The 15,250-nt window shown below is 31.0% G+C and overlaps 1 protein-coding gene across 1 annotated transcript in view; it reads left to right on the forward strand.

Annotated features, from left to right (window-relative positions):
- Nucleotides 1-15,250, forward strand: part of LOC134716573 (uncharacterized) — a 26,795-nt gene continuing 11,545 nt past the window's right edge. The window contains exons 1-10 of the mRNA XM_063579585.1: nucleotides 1-260; nucleotides 3,067-3,143; nucleotides 4,852-4,892; nucleotides 5,729-6,539; nucleotides 7,282-7,710; nucleotides 9,952-10,004; nucleotides 11,255-11,326; nucleotides 11,694-11,828; nucleotides 12,616-12,735; nucleotides 14,496-14,567. Of these exons, the coding sequence (XP_063435655.1) occupies nucleotides 3,067-3,143; nucleotides 4,852-4,892; nucleotides 5,729-6,539; nucleotides 7,282-7,710; nucleotides 9,952-10,004; nucleotides 11,255-11,326; nucleotides 11,694-11,828; nucleotides 12,616-12,735; nucleotides 14,496-14,567 (1,810 nt within the window). The 5' untranslated portion in view covers nucleotides 1-260. The remainder of the gene's footprint in view (nucleotides 261-3,066; nucleotides 3,144-4,851; nucleotides 4,893-5,728; nucleotides 6,540-7,281; nucleotides 7,711-9,951; nucleotides 10,005-11,254; nucleotides 11,327-11,693; nucleotides 11,829-12,615; nucleotides 12,736-14,495; nucleotides 14,568-15,250) is intronic.

Genomic DNA, 15,250 nt, shown 5'->3' on the forward strand with positions numbered 1-15,250 from the left:
ACCGCACGCAAAATTATTGTTTAAAGAACAGATATCTTTATCTGAATTATGATAATTAGACGTTTTCGTCATAGTGTAGTAAAATGAATCAGTTTTACGAGTATTTGATTCATTTTAGTGCAGTTCTTTATACGTTTTATATTTTAAACTATGAAGACATAAAGATATTCAATTATCTTTGAAATCTACACAATACAGGAAACAATATATAAAGGTGTTGAAACTATGGAATAGTATTTAGTTATACAATTACTTAGAAGGTATGTTATATGATATTTTAATTTGTGTATAAGGATGTGATTCGAATAAGTACCATATCAAGACATTAAATACACGTTTCCTACATGAGGAAAATGTAAGTATGGGGAATGTATTAGTAATAAATTTTACAAGCAAGGAACAAATACCCAAAACTAATAAAATAAACGAATAAATTGGGTTATCACTTAACATAAAAAAGTCATAAAAGAAAGTCATAACAAAACAAATAAAACAAAACAAACAAAACAAAACAAAACAAAACAAGAAACAGAAACAGAAAACCATTAGAAATGTAAGCGTGATACTATTTGTAGTAAAGACTAAAGTTGTAATTCAACATTGCAAGCAAAATCTATGTATGGAACCTATACAAAGGTATTGTTTGTACAATTACGCTACTTGGGATTTATATATACTAGTATTGTAAAGATCTTATGCAACAGATTATACGTTTGTAACTGAGAACAACATACTATGTAAAAATCAAATAGGCCTTATAAAAGATAATAGAACGATTGATCATGTTTATTCATTAAAATCTATTGTGGATAAAATGTTTAGGGCAAAAAAATACTTATATTGCTGTTTTGTTGATTTTAAAAAAGCCTTATGGACAGTCCGGAGGAATTTCTGTTTTCTAAACTTTTTAAGCAAGGTATTAGTGGCAATATATTCCTTTTAATTAAAGATATGTACACATGTGTTAAATATTCAGTTAAACTAGATTTAGGACTGACTGATTCCTTACTCACAAATGTTAATGTTAAACAAGGTTGTAAACTGAGTCCCCTTCTTTTCAATTTATTTATGAATGACTTTCTATGATATCTTACATAATTTTAATGTCTCAAACCAAAGAAGGGCTACAAAATTGATTATCCTCATTGGAACTTTATTGTCAAAAATGGCAATCATCATTGAATATAGAAAAACTCAAATAATATTATTTAACAAATCAGGTAAATTATTGAAAGACTGTAAATTTTATTTTGAGCAAAATCTTATCAAAAGTGTTAAAAAGTATTAATATCTCGGTATTGTATAGAGAGCATCTGATTCTTTCAGTACTGCAGTTGAAGATCTTAGTGAGAAAGCACTTAAAGTCATTTTCATGATTTAACGTCAATTTCATTGTACACATAATAATACACGTTTGCTTTAAAAACTTTTTAACTCCTGTGTTAAACCAGTCCTTCTCTATGGAAGTGAATTGTGGGGTCCGAACATTCTTAACATGGACAAAAGATTCACACGAGGTTCAAATGATGATTTAGGGAAATCTTTTTTTAAATTTTGCACCAGAAAAGGTTCACATTCGATATTGTAAATTATGTACTTGGTGCCACTAAATATACTTCTAATATTGCCAGCATGGTAGAACTTGGTCGTTATTTAATCTCTATATTTGTTATTTTGAAGTCTCTTAAATACTGGCTTTATTTGTTTAAAGACCCTCTTTTGATTTTTTCAAAATTAGCATATAAGTCAATCGAAGGTTTTGGTTGTACCTTTCTGTGTACCTTCAATAAACACATTTTTCAGTTTCTAAAATTCATTCGTTTTGACCATGTTTGGAATAATAAAGGAACTATGCCAGAAGGAAAAATCATATCTGCAGTGAAAAGGATATTACAAGAAAGATATGGAAATTATTTTTTCTCATGTTTGTCAGGTAAAAGCAAAACAAACTTCGCACATATAACAAGTTAAAAAAGGAAAATAAACATGAGACTTATACAAAGTTAAATATCTCAAAACATCATATTAGACAATTATGTGAATTAAGAATGTCTAACCACAATTTACACATTGAAAACGGCAGATATTGTAAAACGCTTTTGGATTAAAGAATATGTAAACATTGTGTTGATAATAATTGAAGATGAGTTTCATTTTATATGTGAATGCAACCTCTATCAAGATGAAACTATCAAGGGAAAAGTTGTATGATGACGTTGTTAATATTATACAATGTGGTTGTAATTTAGATAATTTTGATAAATTAAACTATTTAATGAACTGTTTGGAGACTGATGTTCTCACCAGATTTCTTATATATTTGGAAAAATGTATTTTGATAAGATATTCATCAGTGGGACCAATTGCATAATATTGAACTGTGAGTTTTGTCTCTTTATTGTTACAAGTGTAAAATTTGTTGGCTGTTATGGTTTATTGTTCTTTTGTTTTGAACAGGTCTTTTTTAATGTGTTCATGTGTTTCACCGATGATCCTTTTGTACTTGATTTTATACTGAAAAAAATAAGTTAGTTAGTTAGTTTATAAATCAAAACACTTGGGTTTGTGATGGCTTGTCTTTGTTTTGGTTTTGTAGGTTAGTGTAGTCTTTTCATTTCATCATTAATACACCATAAATGTACTTTTTCATTAGATGCTTGTCCCATATTGTTGTTCAATTGTGTTTGTATTATATATCGCTTCAAAATTGACGGTCCTAGCGAATCGATACAATAAATAGCATGAACTGATATTAGCTACATTTCTAACATATATAATGTTTTGGCTGTACAGCTGGTTGTGTTGCTGACTATGCCTAAATAGTCAAGGGGAGGTTTGTGATTACGTAAAGCTGGTTTCACGTTATGCTTCCTAATTGATTTATGAAATTTGAGCATCTAATATGATTATGTTTTGGTAACTCTATTGCCTCAATTCACCAATATCAGACTGTATGCATGTATGAAATTTGCCTATGTGGACCATGAGTTATTCGTTGTTGCTGGTACTTTGATTTCTTTTGGTTGATGTAGTGAAAATTTCAAATAAATCAGTGTTTAATTTCAGATGGACTCAATGATTGATGCAGTTCAGAAAATGAAAAGGCAACAGACAGCTGTATGGCAACGTCTGAATTCAGTTACGTAGGTAACATTATATCGTAAGCAAATGAGACAGCTAACAACTTTAATGATAAGAATACTACAGATACAGTTAAGTCGGCCTCTTGAAATTGACAATAATGGTTCGTTGAAAACAAAACTTTACGACAAAAGAGATAATTTCAGCTTTCCAATTGTGAACTTTCCATTTGTAAGTAGCAACATTACAGCAGCACCTGCATACGGGGTATATATCTCCCAATTGATACGATATTCCCGCGCTTGTATTTCCTATCATGCCTTTCTTGATAGGGGCTGCTGCTTACAAGGCAGCTATTAAACCAAGAGTTCCAAATGGTGAAGTTGAATTTAACGGACGCCATCACGAGTTGGTTGACCGTTATGGAATAACCGTTTCACAAATGATATCGGATATGTTCATTACGTCGTAACTACAATCCCCTTCCTTTTTATGAATGTGACCTACCGAATAAGACTATTTACCGGATTTGTTATCACATAAGCAACACGACGGGTGCCACATTTGAAGAAGGATCTGCTTACCCTTTTGGAGCACCTGCGATCACCCGTAGTTTTTGATGACGTTTGTGTTGCTAATTCTTTCGTTTATTTTGTTGTGTGTTATAGAGTCTCTATTTGTCTTCTTAATTTCTTAGCCATGGCGTTGTCAGTTGATCAGTTTATTTTCGATTTTATGAGTTTAATTGTCCCTTTGGTATCTTTCGTCTCTCTTTTACTAAAACAGGAATAAGGTAAACATGCTGCGGTTTACTAAGACTTATAACAAAACGTGTCTATTACATTATCAACATGTTACTTGTTCAGCAGGAACTGCTTAGATTTCAGATAACGAGTGGGCATCGACATATTTGGTGATATTCGTGCTAGGTATTTTTTAAGGTAATCTGTAATGCTAGTTTGTGCACAGTTGCATTTCTTTCCTTTTTTAATTTGATATGCGTCTTTTTCATTGGATAATATGTTTAATGCATCTCTTGTATCTTCTTGTTTAGTTTATTTTATATATGAAAACGCTGTGATGTTGATTATCGATGCCTTTATGTAATCTATTGTATCAGGAATGTTGCTTTAACGTAATGTACAAAATTCTTATTCAAAAAATGAATTCTTACTTATCAACATGATCAATACTGCAAGATTTATACATGATGACCCGTGACAGATTTAAAGAAAACACCAATCTTGATCGGATGTGTATGCTTATGATTATGATATTATATAGTGCCTATATTTTGTTTTAAACTACTATTATGAAAAAGTCACTAAAATTGCAAGACTTTTTGTTTCCTATTTGCAAAACGACGGGATTAACTGTCGAATCAGATTATGCTTATCCATTAGGATATCATGAGATCACTACCCGTTTTATTGGTGTTCAAATTGCATATCCTTTCCTTTATTATAGTGTTTTTTTGTGTGTATTTCTTCACATTTTTGTCGCCTTACCCTTTTCTGTAGCGTATTTGGTGTATCTTGAGGTCTGTATATCCTCTTGTTATCTTCCGCGCCTTTTTGATTGTCTTTATACAAAAAAAATATCAATTAAACTCCAATCAAAACAGTTTTATCATTTCTGTAAGCCGTAATTTTAAAAAGTGTTAAACACATACCAAATACCAGTATGTCTCCATTTAAGACTGAAATCGTTTGGCTTTAATACAACTTTTAATATTATGTTAGAAATAATACGGGTCTATTTTCGTTTTAGCTTAGTTGAGAATTCAAAGCAAACCATCAAACGACTCGAAAGTAAGTAGTTAAGGTTAGTTTTTGTTTTGTATAATACATATCATTTACTCTCTTAACCAAATTATTTTCACAATATTGCACTATATATCAACTTTATTCGATTATTAGTTCGATATGAATTGTAACGCCACTCGTCATCAACTGATATATGCCGTCAATTCCGAGAAGGTTAATTACCAATCTTAGTCGACGTTTGCAGAATATTTCAACTTTAATTTTGAAAATTTAACGATTATTGCATTAGAATAGGAATATCGGTCATATGTGTTCAGAGTAGTTAACATGTTATAGGAGTATTGAATATTCTGTTTTCATGAGATAAATAATGCATCATGTTGTCCCAGTAATGTAGTGGTCCTTGTTGGTGAAATAGGGTTTCAAGTAGTTGATTTTCATACATCCCAGCTGGCTATTAAATATTCTGCTGTGAGAGTTCCTGATGAAGATAAATCTAGAAAAGATCCTTCTTGCACGCAATTTCTAAAATGTTGTTTTCATTCTTTATATTAGTCCTTTTTTAAAGAACGAATCAACTATTTTTTACGATATGTAAACGGTTAAAAAGAATTTCATCATTTTATATTTAATGATTTTTTCAGCTACATTATTGGGACTCTCAACCTCTGTATAATATTGAATCTAAATAGAATCGCTATCCCGAAGCATATAACTAATTATTTATTGGAGTAGTTTATGTATAATAAAACATTGTATTATTTTATATCAAAACTTTGAAAAAATTGAAAGAAGAAATAAAAATGTCAAATACCAACTGTTTGAAGAATAATTCATAAAAGTTTTGTAAACATGAATATTTCATATGACATATTTTACAGATCTTGAAGAACATGTACAAAAGTTAGACACGCAGTGTGATACCAATTCTATCAAATTGGCCGATATTAATCTTCTAGTCCATTCTTTGTTAGAAATGGTAAATAAGATTGCTGTTGCAGTAGAAAACCTTCAAAATAACAGAACCTTAGAAACAAATAGCGATACAGCAAATAAAAGGGATAATCAAACTAATAATCATGCTTCAAATACTCCACTACAAAACATCAAGATATCACCAACGAAAGGTTTTATATCTGACTCTAAGGACAACGATGAAAAACGGAGGGATTTCAAATTAGATCAACGTATTCATAATAAGGATTCATCACATACAATTAATCCCGACAAATATAAAACAATGTGGCCATATAAAACAGATTTATCGATAGATGTTTACAACGTTTCATTATGCACAGAAGTTTCACAAAGAAGCCATAAAGATGACAGTGACTTTATTCCTGGTTCTGAAGAGCCATTTCACAGAACTAGCAATAATGGTAAATTTGTATGTAATGAAGAAGAAAATCTAACAGACAAAAACATAAGTTTCCAGACTACAGACAACAAACAGCTTTCAACAAGCAACATAAATATACAAAAATCGATTCACAGGTGCACGAAAGATAAATCTGGATATAAAAGCACACGTTCAAATTTACAAAGTGATAATCGTCTAAGCTTTCACAATAGTTTAGAAAGTTTTGAAGGTAACGTTTTTTCTTCCCCCACTTTTCGAGTTCCAGTGGAATTGTCATTAGAACCTAACATTTCGAAAACTGAAACAAAATACACGGGCATTTCACTAAAAAGGTAAGTTAAATAAATATATTGTATTCATTTGTCGATTGTTTAGGGTTGTATTTTTATTCTACAATGTATTTGATGTTTATACATTTATAATGAAAACTGCTTTTTACAATAAAGACCAATACAAATGATACAAAAATTAAAAAACTTTAAAGTGCTACAGGTTTTCATCATTCTCAACTGGCACCGGCAAAAAAATATTCTTGAAATGCGAACGTGATTTAAATAAAGTTTATTCATGGATATAGACAGAACCAACGTTTTAATAAATGTATTACATAAAAATACCATCACGTTAAAATTTCCTTTAATAATAATCTAAAAAAGTCATTTAAAATAAAAACTAATTTCTCTTAATTTTGGTTTCTACAATAGCATTAGAACCTTACAATTTCGTTACATTCTAGTGAAAAAAATATTTCATATATTACTTACCAAACCCACATTGAACTTTTGAAGACATACTCCTGAAAAGCAAATAGTTTAAAAAAACAAAGATGCATATGAAAACTAATGGTACTTAATCAAAAGTGTTGTACTAGATTCACAAGTACTTAAAAGGCTTATTGAAATAGAAGATACTCCTATGGTATAGATATTTATTTAGCAAAATAGGGCACCAAACGTCCAGTAGACTTAAACATTGAGACTGAAATTAAACGTCCGTATTCAAAACAATTACAAAATGTCAAAATATCAATAAATGGATAAAAAAATTGATATGAATGAAACGTGATTTTTGTAGTGATTCACATGAAGAAGACGCTGCAGACTATATGCAATTTATCACTGAAAGTCAAGAGGATCTACATCGTTTAAAACATAGAGCTGACGATAGTATAAGAATTCAATTAAATGAAAAAGCAAATAAACCAATCAAGGATAAATGTATGCATGCAATTAAAAGCTCAGACGTAGCACTGAGCGACGCAAATATACCACAAACGAACCATAGGTGTACAAAAAATGACTTTGGATTCAAAACAACGAGATCAGAGATGAAGTATGATAATCGTGTAAGATATCATAGTAGCTCAGAATGTTTTGAAGGTTGTGAAATTTCTTCTTCAAAAATTGAAATTCCAATGGAAAATATACCAGTACCAAATATAGAGCAACAACCTTTTATGGATGATGCAAGATCAAAGGTTACGTCGTGCGAAACATGGGAAAGGTAGGTCAAAAACCTTACTTTGAATAAAATGTAAAGTAGACAATACTACACCAACCAGCCTTACCAGCAAATACTATACTAGCTATAGTACAAAAAGGAACTAACAAACGAACAATATGTTCCACCAAACGGTTTCGAATACACCAATAGAATATTTTGGATTTAAACCAGCGCAAATCAAAATTACCACTTTGTCTTAATAGTTCATTTTAATTAAAAGTAAAAGATTTGATAACAAAACAACAGTCCTTGAACCTTTGTTTATTTTTGTTTCTAATTGTTATATGTACTAGAACACACCCGTGGTATCGCGGGTCCGTGACTGAATTAGAGTATATAACTATGCGCAAGCCTTATTTTAGTATTAATATTGTCATCTGATAAAGTCATGCCGATTATAAGATACACAGTTTTCTCTGCTTTCAAATCTTTCTGTTTGAACCCGTCGAACTGGAACTTATCAATTATTGGTAATATTGATTATTTGGAAAACAAAAGGTCCTGGAATGGAGTAATTTTTAATCAACAGCATTTTCCTATATAAGTTATAAATAAAGTTGAATTTTTTTATTCGCTGTTTTACGTCATGCCCGCTTACAAATTGAAAACTGTACCTATACGCCTTATTTTTAGTCCAGATTTTTAGTATTCGTATTGTTATCTTAGAAAGTCTTACTGATTAAAATACTACAATAGGTAACAATTTGACAATTTAGTAGTGTCAACACTGTGATTATGACCCATGCATATTGGATATTAATCCTTAATACACCGTTTGTTGGTGCGCCTGTCAGATGCGGAACGTACAGATAAGGTAATAGATAACAGGGGAATATACTATTGGTATCGGTATCGGACTCGACCCGGAACTTCTTAATTATTGGCAATACTAATTACGTGGAAAACAAAAGGGCCTGGAGTGGTGTGATTTTTAATCTACATCTTTGTACTATATTAGTTATATTTAAAGTTGAATTCTTTGATTCGTCGTTTTTACGTGATGACGGCTGATAAATTGGACCTCGTAATTTTAGTATAAAAGATATGTTTAGAAGTCAAACAATTCTGCACAGTTAAAGTAGCCAAAATCGAAATAATCATAAGATTGACCGTCGATTGTTAGATTTCATGTGTATATTGTATCCAATGATTGTCTGACGTGTCATATATATATATATATTATTTAAAGAAACAAATGTTCCAAAACGTTGAGACAAAGTCGACATCTTATTAAATGGTAAGAACAAGCTGTTTAATTATGCCAAGACTAAATGTAGAGAGTACCAAACTGTCTGTAAATAATAAAAACCTTTGCGACAACTCAAAGTGGTCCGTAAAAGGCCCGAAGTAAGACATGATGTATATCGTTTACATTTTATAAATCGGTCGGTAATGGTACGATATTTTACCATTTGAATACATATACTGCAATATGGATAGTCTTAACTCAACAAATATGTTGTCGATCAAAAGGTCCAGCATTAAGATGCTTTCATCTTTGGTGTATTTGTTGTTGCAATCGTATTTTTTTTGTATACCAATAACAAGACATTTGTCTGTGTTCCCATTTGCCATGATTTGGAACGAAAAAAGTCTGCTAATAAGATGATGTGGTCGATCAACAAATCAAGAATAAAAAATAGCAATGCAAAGCATAGAAGAAGAAAATGTGTGTTGTTAATTCAAAATTGAAAACATTGTATTATAGAGCTTTAGAATATTTTAAGAAAACGAATCTGAATTACTCCTCTGGATCCATTTATTCATTTGTAACCTTGGGTTTTTCCTTTTATAAACCACGGATATACAAAAGAAAAATTCTTTATATATCAGCTGAGATGTCAAAATTTGTTCTTTATCAATGTAGATAGATATTAGTTATAAGTAAATAAATAAACAAATAACAGATATATTATCTTTTTAACGATTCATTCTTTTAATTCAGTTTCGTTGTCATTACTTTTTTCAGCGAGGGGTCCAGAAAAGAGGGGCGAAAGCTACCAGAAGGACATTCATAGATCGATACGCGAGTCCCACCAAACACTTGGTGTGATCTCTGGTGCTCCGGAAGGGTAAGCAGATCCAGCTCCACATATGGCATCCGTCGTGTTGCTCGTGTTTTTGTCTGTCTCTTAACCACACCTTATATGACCATCAAATTATAGATTATGAACTAGTATTAGGAAAAAACTAAAAAACTGTTTTCCTTTTAATTTTAACCAACTATTAATATAATTACAGTCGACCACAGACTCAAACTGATCTTCATGAGGACTCCGGGCTGGAAAGTTACGGTAGGCAACTATATATTACATTTTAAAATTTCAATGTTTACTTTAAAATAAAATAAAATCAAACAACTTTAAGGACTATTTCCTATCCTACTAGTATATAAACTTTTAAATACGAACATTTTTCAAACACAGATCTTAAAGGTCATGTTTAAATAGTGTTTTTAAAAGTAGGCTTTCAACAAATAAAATACGAAGAATTTTGAAATTTAAACAGGACGAAAATTGCATGAACCCAAGAATATTCGGGAAAAAAAATAATCATACTAATAGTGAGGTTCTATACAATCTATCTTAACCGATATGCTGCCTAGACAATATATGTGCTCAATAGCTTAAATATCAAGTGCAACATTTGTCATATTTGACAATATGGATCTACATGAACTCCATGCAAGACTAATGATCAGAAAGTTGAAACTCGTTGTTTCAAACATGCAGTCATAGCCTGTAAATCGCGATTTCGATCAATCTTCTCCATTGTTAAGAATAATTTTTTTATCAATTTATTCATATATTAAAATATTAAAAATCAAAGTAAAAAAAATGATTCTTTAAAACTATTCCGGTCGTTGCTAAAAAATATTGAACTATTTATCTCAATTCACTTAAGTGCAAACCATGTGTACTATGTGAAGACTACAACAGGCAATCGTTATGTGCTCGAACGATCATACATTGCGGTAAATATGTTGAGTGTCCTTTGTTTATTGCCATCAATATTCTTGTATTTCTCTTACACCATAAATTATGGTAAAGTTATTTCAAACATTCAAACAAAATTTGCTGTAGAGAATTGATGTTACAGGTGCAGGCACTGAGACATTGAGAAAAATAAAGGCAACAGAAGTATGCAACTGTTCGAATGTCATAAATCGATATAGAAAAAACATATCTGAATTACAAACTAAAATCGACGGAAACACATCAATTTAAAGAGCAACGAAACAACAGAAACACTAAAGCACATCAAAAATCCAAAGGACAATTATTTAGCCCAAACATAAAACAAAGTATAAGATAACAACTTCCATCTTCATGGCTTGTACATGACATTTCAAGAAATAATTGTGGCTCGTCAAACCTCTCGCATTTATAGCAATGTTAGATATAACACAAAAAAAAACATTACATGACAGGACTACTGAACAGATAAACAGTAATACATTTCAACATATAAGGTACCAGGCTTATAATTTTATACGCCAGACGCTAAAACTTAGTAATACATCATTTTCTAATTCTTTTAGCAGGCTTTGACGAAATGAAACCGCCTAGGACAATAACAGACTGGTTACAACTTCTAAAGCAAATTCTAACATTCAGTATGTATGTAAAGCAATCGAAATTTGATAGTCTAATGTGAAGGAAGAACAATGAAATATGTTTGCAATAATTCTTTCATGAGAATTGATTACATGAAAAATAAATCCTAAAAATGACGAAACAGTTCAAGTTTAATTTTATGTATATATTTCTTTTAAAACTTCTATTTAACAGAGAGTGTGTGTGTGTGTATGCAACACATTATGGTTGATTAGTAAATAATGTAATGTTAATGTTAATGCTTAACTCAGACTCAAAGACCATTTAGTGTATATTACAATAACTTGACATTCGTTTAGATAAATAGAATAATGATCATACTTAATATCTGATATATTGCATTGCATATCTTTTCATTTATTTAAGATGCATACAAACATAGTTCCTCAATAATTAGACGTGGAGGAGGACGCCATATTACACTGGTATTAGATATTTCAGAACGGATGAAAGGACCAAAATTTGAAACCATGAAGTCAGCTGCTGTTCAGTATATTGAAGGCAAGTTTCATAATGTGATAATACATTTGTAATTAGCAAATATTTTATGCTTTACAAAAAAATCGATATCCGAAATCCAATTAAATTAATATTTTAATTTATACTGCACTCGTGCTTTTTTAGCAGTTAAAATGCGTTGACCGTATATTTCTATGTCATATACAGTTACTGACCTGATATCACTTTTCCTCATGAATATTTAAATAGAAATTGTCGAAATTATATTTAATTATTCATACGACCTCTTTAACATGTTCTTGTTTCCAATGTAAACAACGATGCGTTTTACGACTCAAACTTGTTTCTTTTACATTTTTTGGGGAAAACTCATTCACTTATTAATATTTTTTGTTTGCAGCTTATAAATCATTATGTTATTTGTTGTTTTTTAGTCTGTAAACAAACGAATTCGTTTACCATTGATTGCGGTTTTCAACACGTAATCATGATGTACATTTCATCGTGTTGTATATTTCTCCGCCTGTGTGATATGAGGCCTTTTTAAAGGGGGATTTTTTCCCAATATTTATATTACATAAATAACATAATAATGCATTAACACACTAGACAACAATAGAATTTTTTTTTTAGATTGAAGTATAAAGACAGTAATAGTGCATTGACTTGACATATCAACGATATAAGGATTCGGCCAGAAACGGGGGAAATGCTCGGCACAACCTCGCATTTCCCCGTTTCTATGTCTCATCCTTATATCGATGATATGTCAAGTCAATTCACTATTATTGTCTATTTGATATTTTACGGAAATTTCTTTGTTCTAAAGGTATAAGACAAGTTGCCATGTTGGGAATGGCCGATAATATTGGTCTTGCGGTGTTTGGTGGACAGAGTCGACTCATTCTAGAGACAACAAATGACTACAAATCAATATTGGAGCATATAGGTAAAACTATAGAAATAAGATTGATGAAAATATGAAAAACCAGGAATATTAAACACAAAGCAATACTATGGTTTTCATGTTAATCGACCAATATTGTGTTTTACAACTATTGAACAAAGACAAGTTATGTATAGAATGTAAAGCAGCTATTTGACATTGACATTTACATTGATATATTTTCTTTATTTCTGCATAGATAAACTTTGGATATAACGCATTTTCTGATTGGCTGACGTTGTTTTGTTAATCAGCTCATAGACATATATTTTAAACGTTTTATCATGGTTTACTCCGGTTTCAAATGGAATTAAGAATTAAATTATAAGGAATGACTGTAATATGTTTTCGAAATAACATAAAATATGTGGTGTACACTGTTTAATAACCCGCTAAAAGAAAAAATGTCAAACGCATTCTTAAATAAAGGGTGTCAATCAGAGTTCACATATTCGAGTGTCACTCGGTATGATCGATTATCAAAATTCAAAGTGATACTAATCAGTATTTTTCCTTTCCATGTATTAATAAAATTGTTTTTTTTTTCTCTAGAAAGGACCCCCCCCCTTTTTTGAATGAATATCTAGATAATAATCGTTTGGGCTAAATTGTCTGTAAGAACACCCTGAAATCTTCCGCTTGTAGGTAAATCCGAACAAAGTCTTGAGATATGTCATTAAGCACGGTAGGCTCCATACGAGAGCAGCTTTCCTAGGCCGTTATTTTTGACTGATTGTTATCAAAAGTACCATGCTAATAATCTAATTCTCGAGACGCGCATTCCGTCTTCATAAGATTCATAAGTGACGCTCATATCAAGTTAGAAAGACAAACAGGTTCAAAGTTAAAGAGCATTGAGGACTAAAAATTTAAAGCAATCGTTCCACACATGGCTACGGTGGTCTCTACCTTCGATAAGAAAATCATGAGTACATCGAATAATTCATACTTTTGCAAACAGTAAATTTATAGGAACGACCATATAATTGATATCCATGTCAACAACAAAGTGCTGAATAATAAGCTGGTGATATCCTCGACGACGAAACGTCCAACAGCTGTGTCATTTACCCGTTGGTGTAAATAAGTACCAAGCTTATAATGTAATATGCAAACCGCGCATTTCGTCTACATAAGACACATCAGTGACGCTCAGATCAAAATACTTAGAAAACCAAACAAGTATAAAAAAAATTAAATCACAAAAATACTGAACTCAGAGGAAAATCAATTTGGAAAGTCCATAATCACATGGCAAAATCAAAAAACAAAACGCATCAAAAACGAATGGACAAGAACTGTCATATTCCTGACTTGGTACAGGCATTTTCAAATGTAGAAAATGGTGGATTAAACCTGGTTCTATAGCGCTAACCCTCTCACTTTAATAACAGTCTCATCAAATTCCATATATTTGAAGGGCAGTGAGGATTCAAAATTCCAAAATATTGTGCCAACTGAACGTGCAGTTATCGCATATGTACCGACAGAGCTGATATGTTCGTCCGTGGGACAGTTAGTTACAACTCCTGTAAATTTGATATATTTTTGTTATTATTTTATAACCATCAAAGTAGTGACATAGTCACATGCTATAATATGACCTGCTTAAATAAACTCAATTCCAAAAATGTGTCAAGGGAAGTGTTCTTAGTAAATAGTGTTCTAAGTAAAAAAGGGTCAAATATATTTTTTTGTGAAGCACCCATCTATGCATTTATCAAATATGAATTTTTAAATGAACAAAACTTTTTACGTTGAAGATAAACTACAACCAAATGGAAATGCACCAATTATTGGAGGATTGTTAATGGGTCTAGCTGGAGTGTTATCAGGTATTTAAATTCGTTTGTATTTACTCAGGTATTGAATTAACATAAACATGTCAAATTATTAAGGTGTAGCAACCTCAATTCAACCAATAAAACACGAGAACAAATATGCGTAAAACAGTTATACTCTGCACAAACATAGGGCTTTCAATGTTGTTGTTTAAATCAAATAAATATGCAAACATAAATATAAAAAAGAAGATGTAGTATGATTACTAATAAGACAATTGTCCACAAGAGACAAAAATGACACAGACATTAACAATTATAGGTTATCGTACGGTCTTCAACAATGAACAAAGCCCATAGCGCATAGTCAGCTATAAAAGGCCCCGATATGACAATGTAAAGCAATACAAACGAGAAAACTAAGTCCTTATCTATATATAAAGTTAAACGAAAAACAATATGTAACACATTTAAAAACGGCAACCACTGAAATACACATAAAGCCTTTGCTGAATGGAAAATATATTAACTTAAGCCAATTGATTAAACCATGAATTTGAATTACAGTTAAAGACTAGATGTGCTAAATGAAATACTCCTTAAAGGTTTTCACGGGAAATCAGAATGAAATGTTTTAGTAATAGGTGACTATATCAGAGCTCGTTAACTGTCAATACAATATTTGAATATTGGTTGACAGTTGACTTAAAGAAAATATGATACATTTATAACTCGGG

The sequence above is a fragment of the Mytilus trossulus genome, chromosome 4 (assembly GCF_036588685.1).
Source record: "Mytilus trossulus isolate FHL-02 chromosome 4, PNRI_Mtr1.1.1.hap1, whole genome shotgun sequence".
Taxonomy (NCBI): Eukaryota; Metazoa; Mollusca; class Bivalvia; order Mytilida; family Mytilidae; genus Mytilus; species Mytilus trossulus.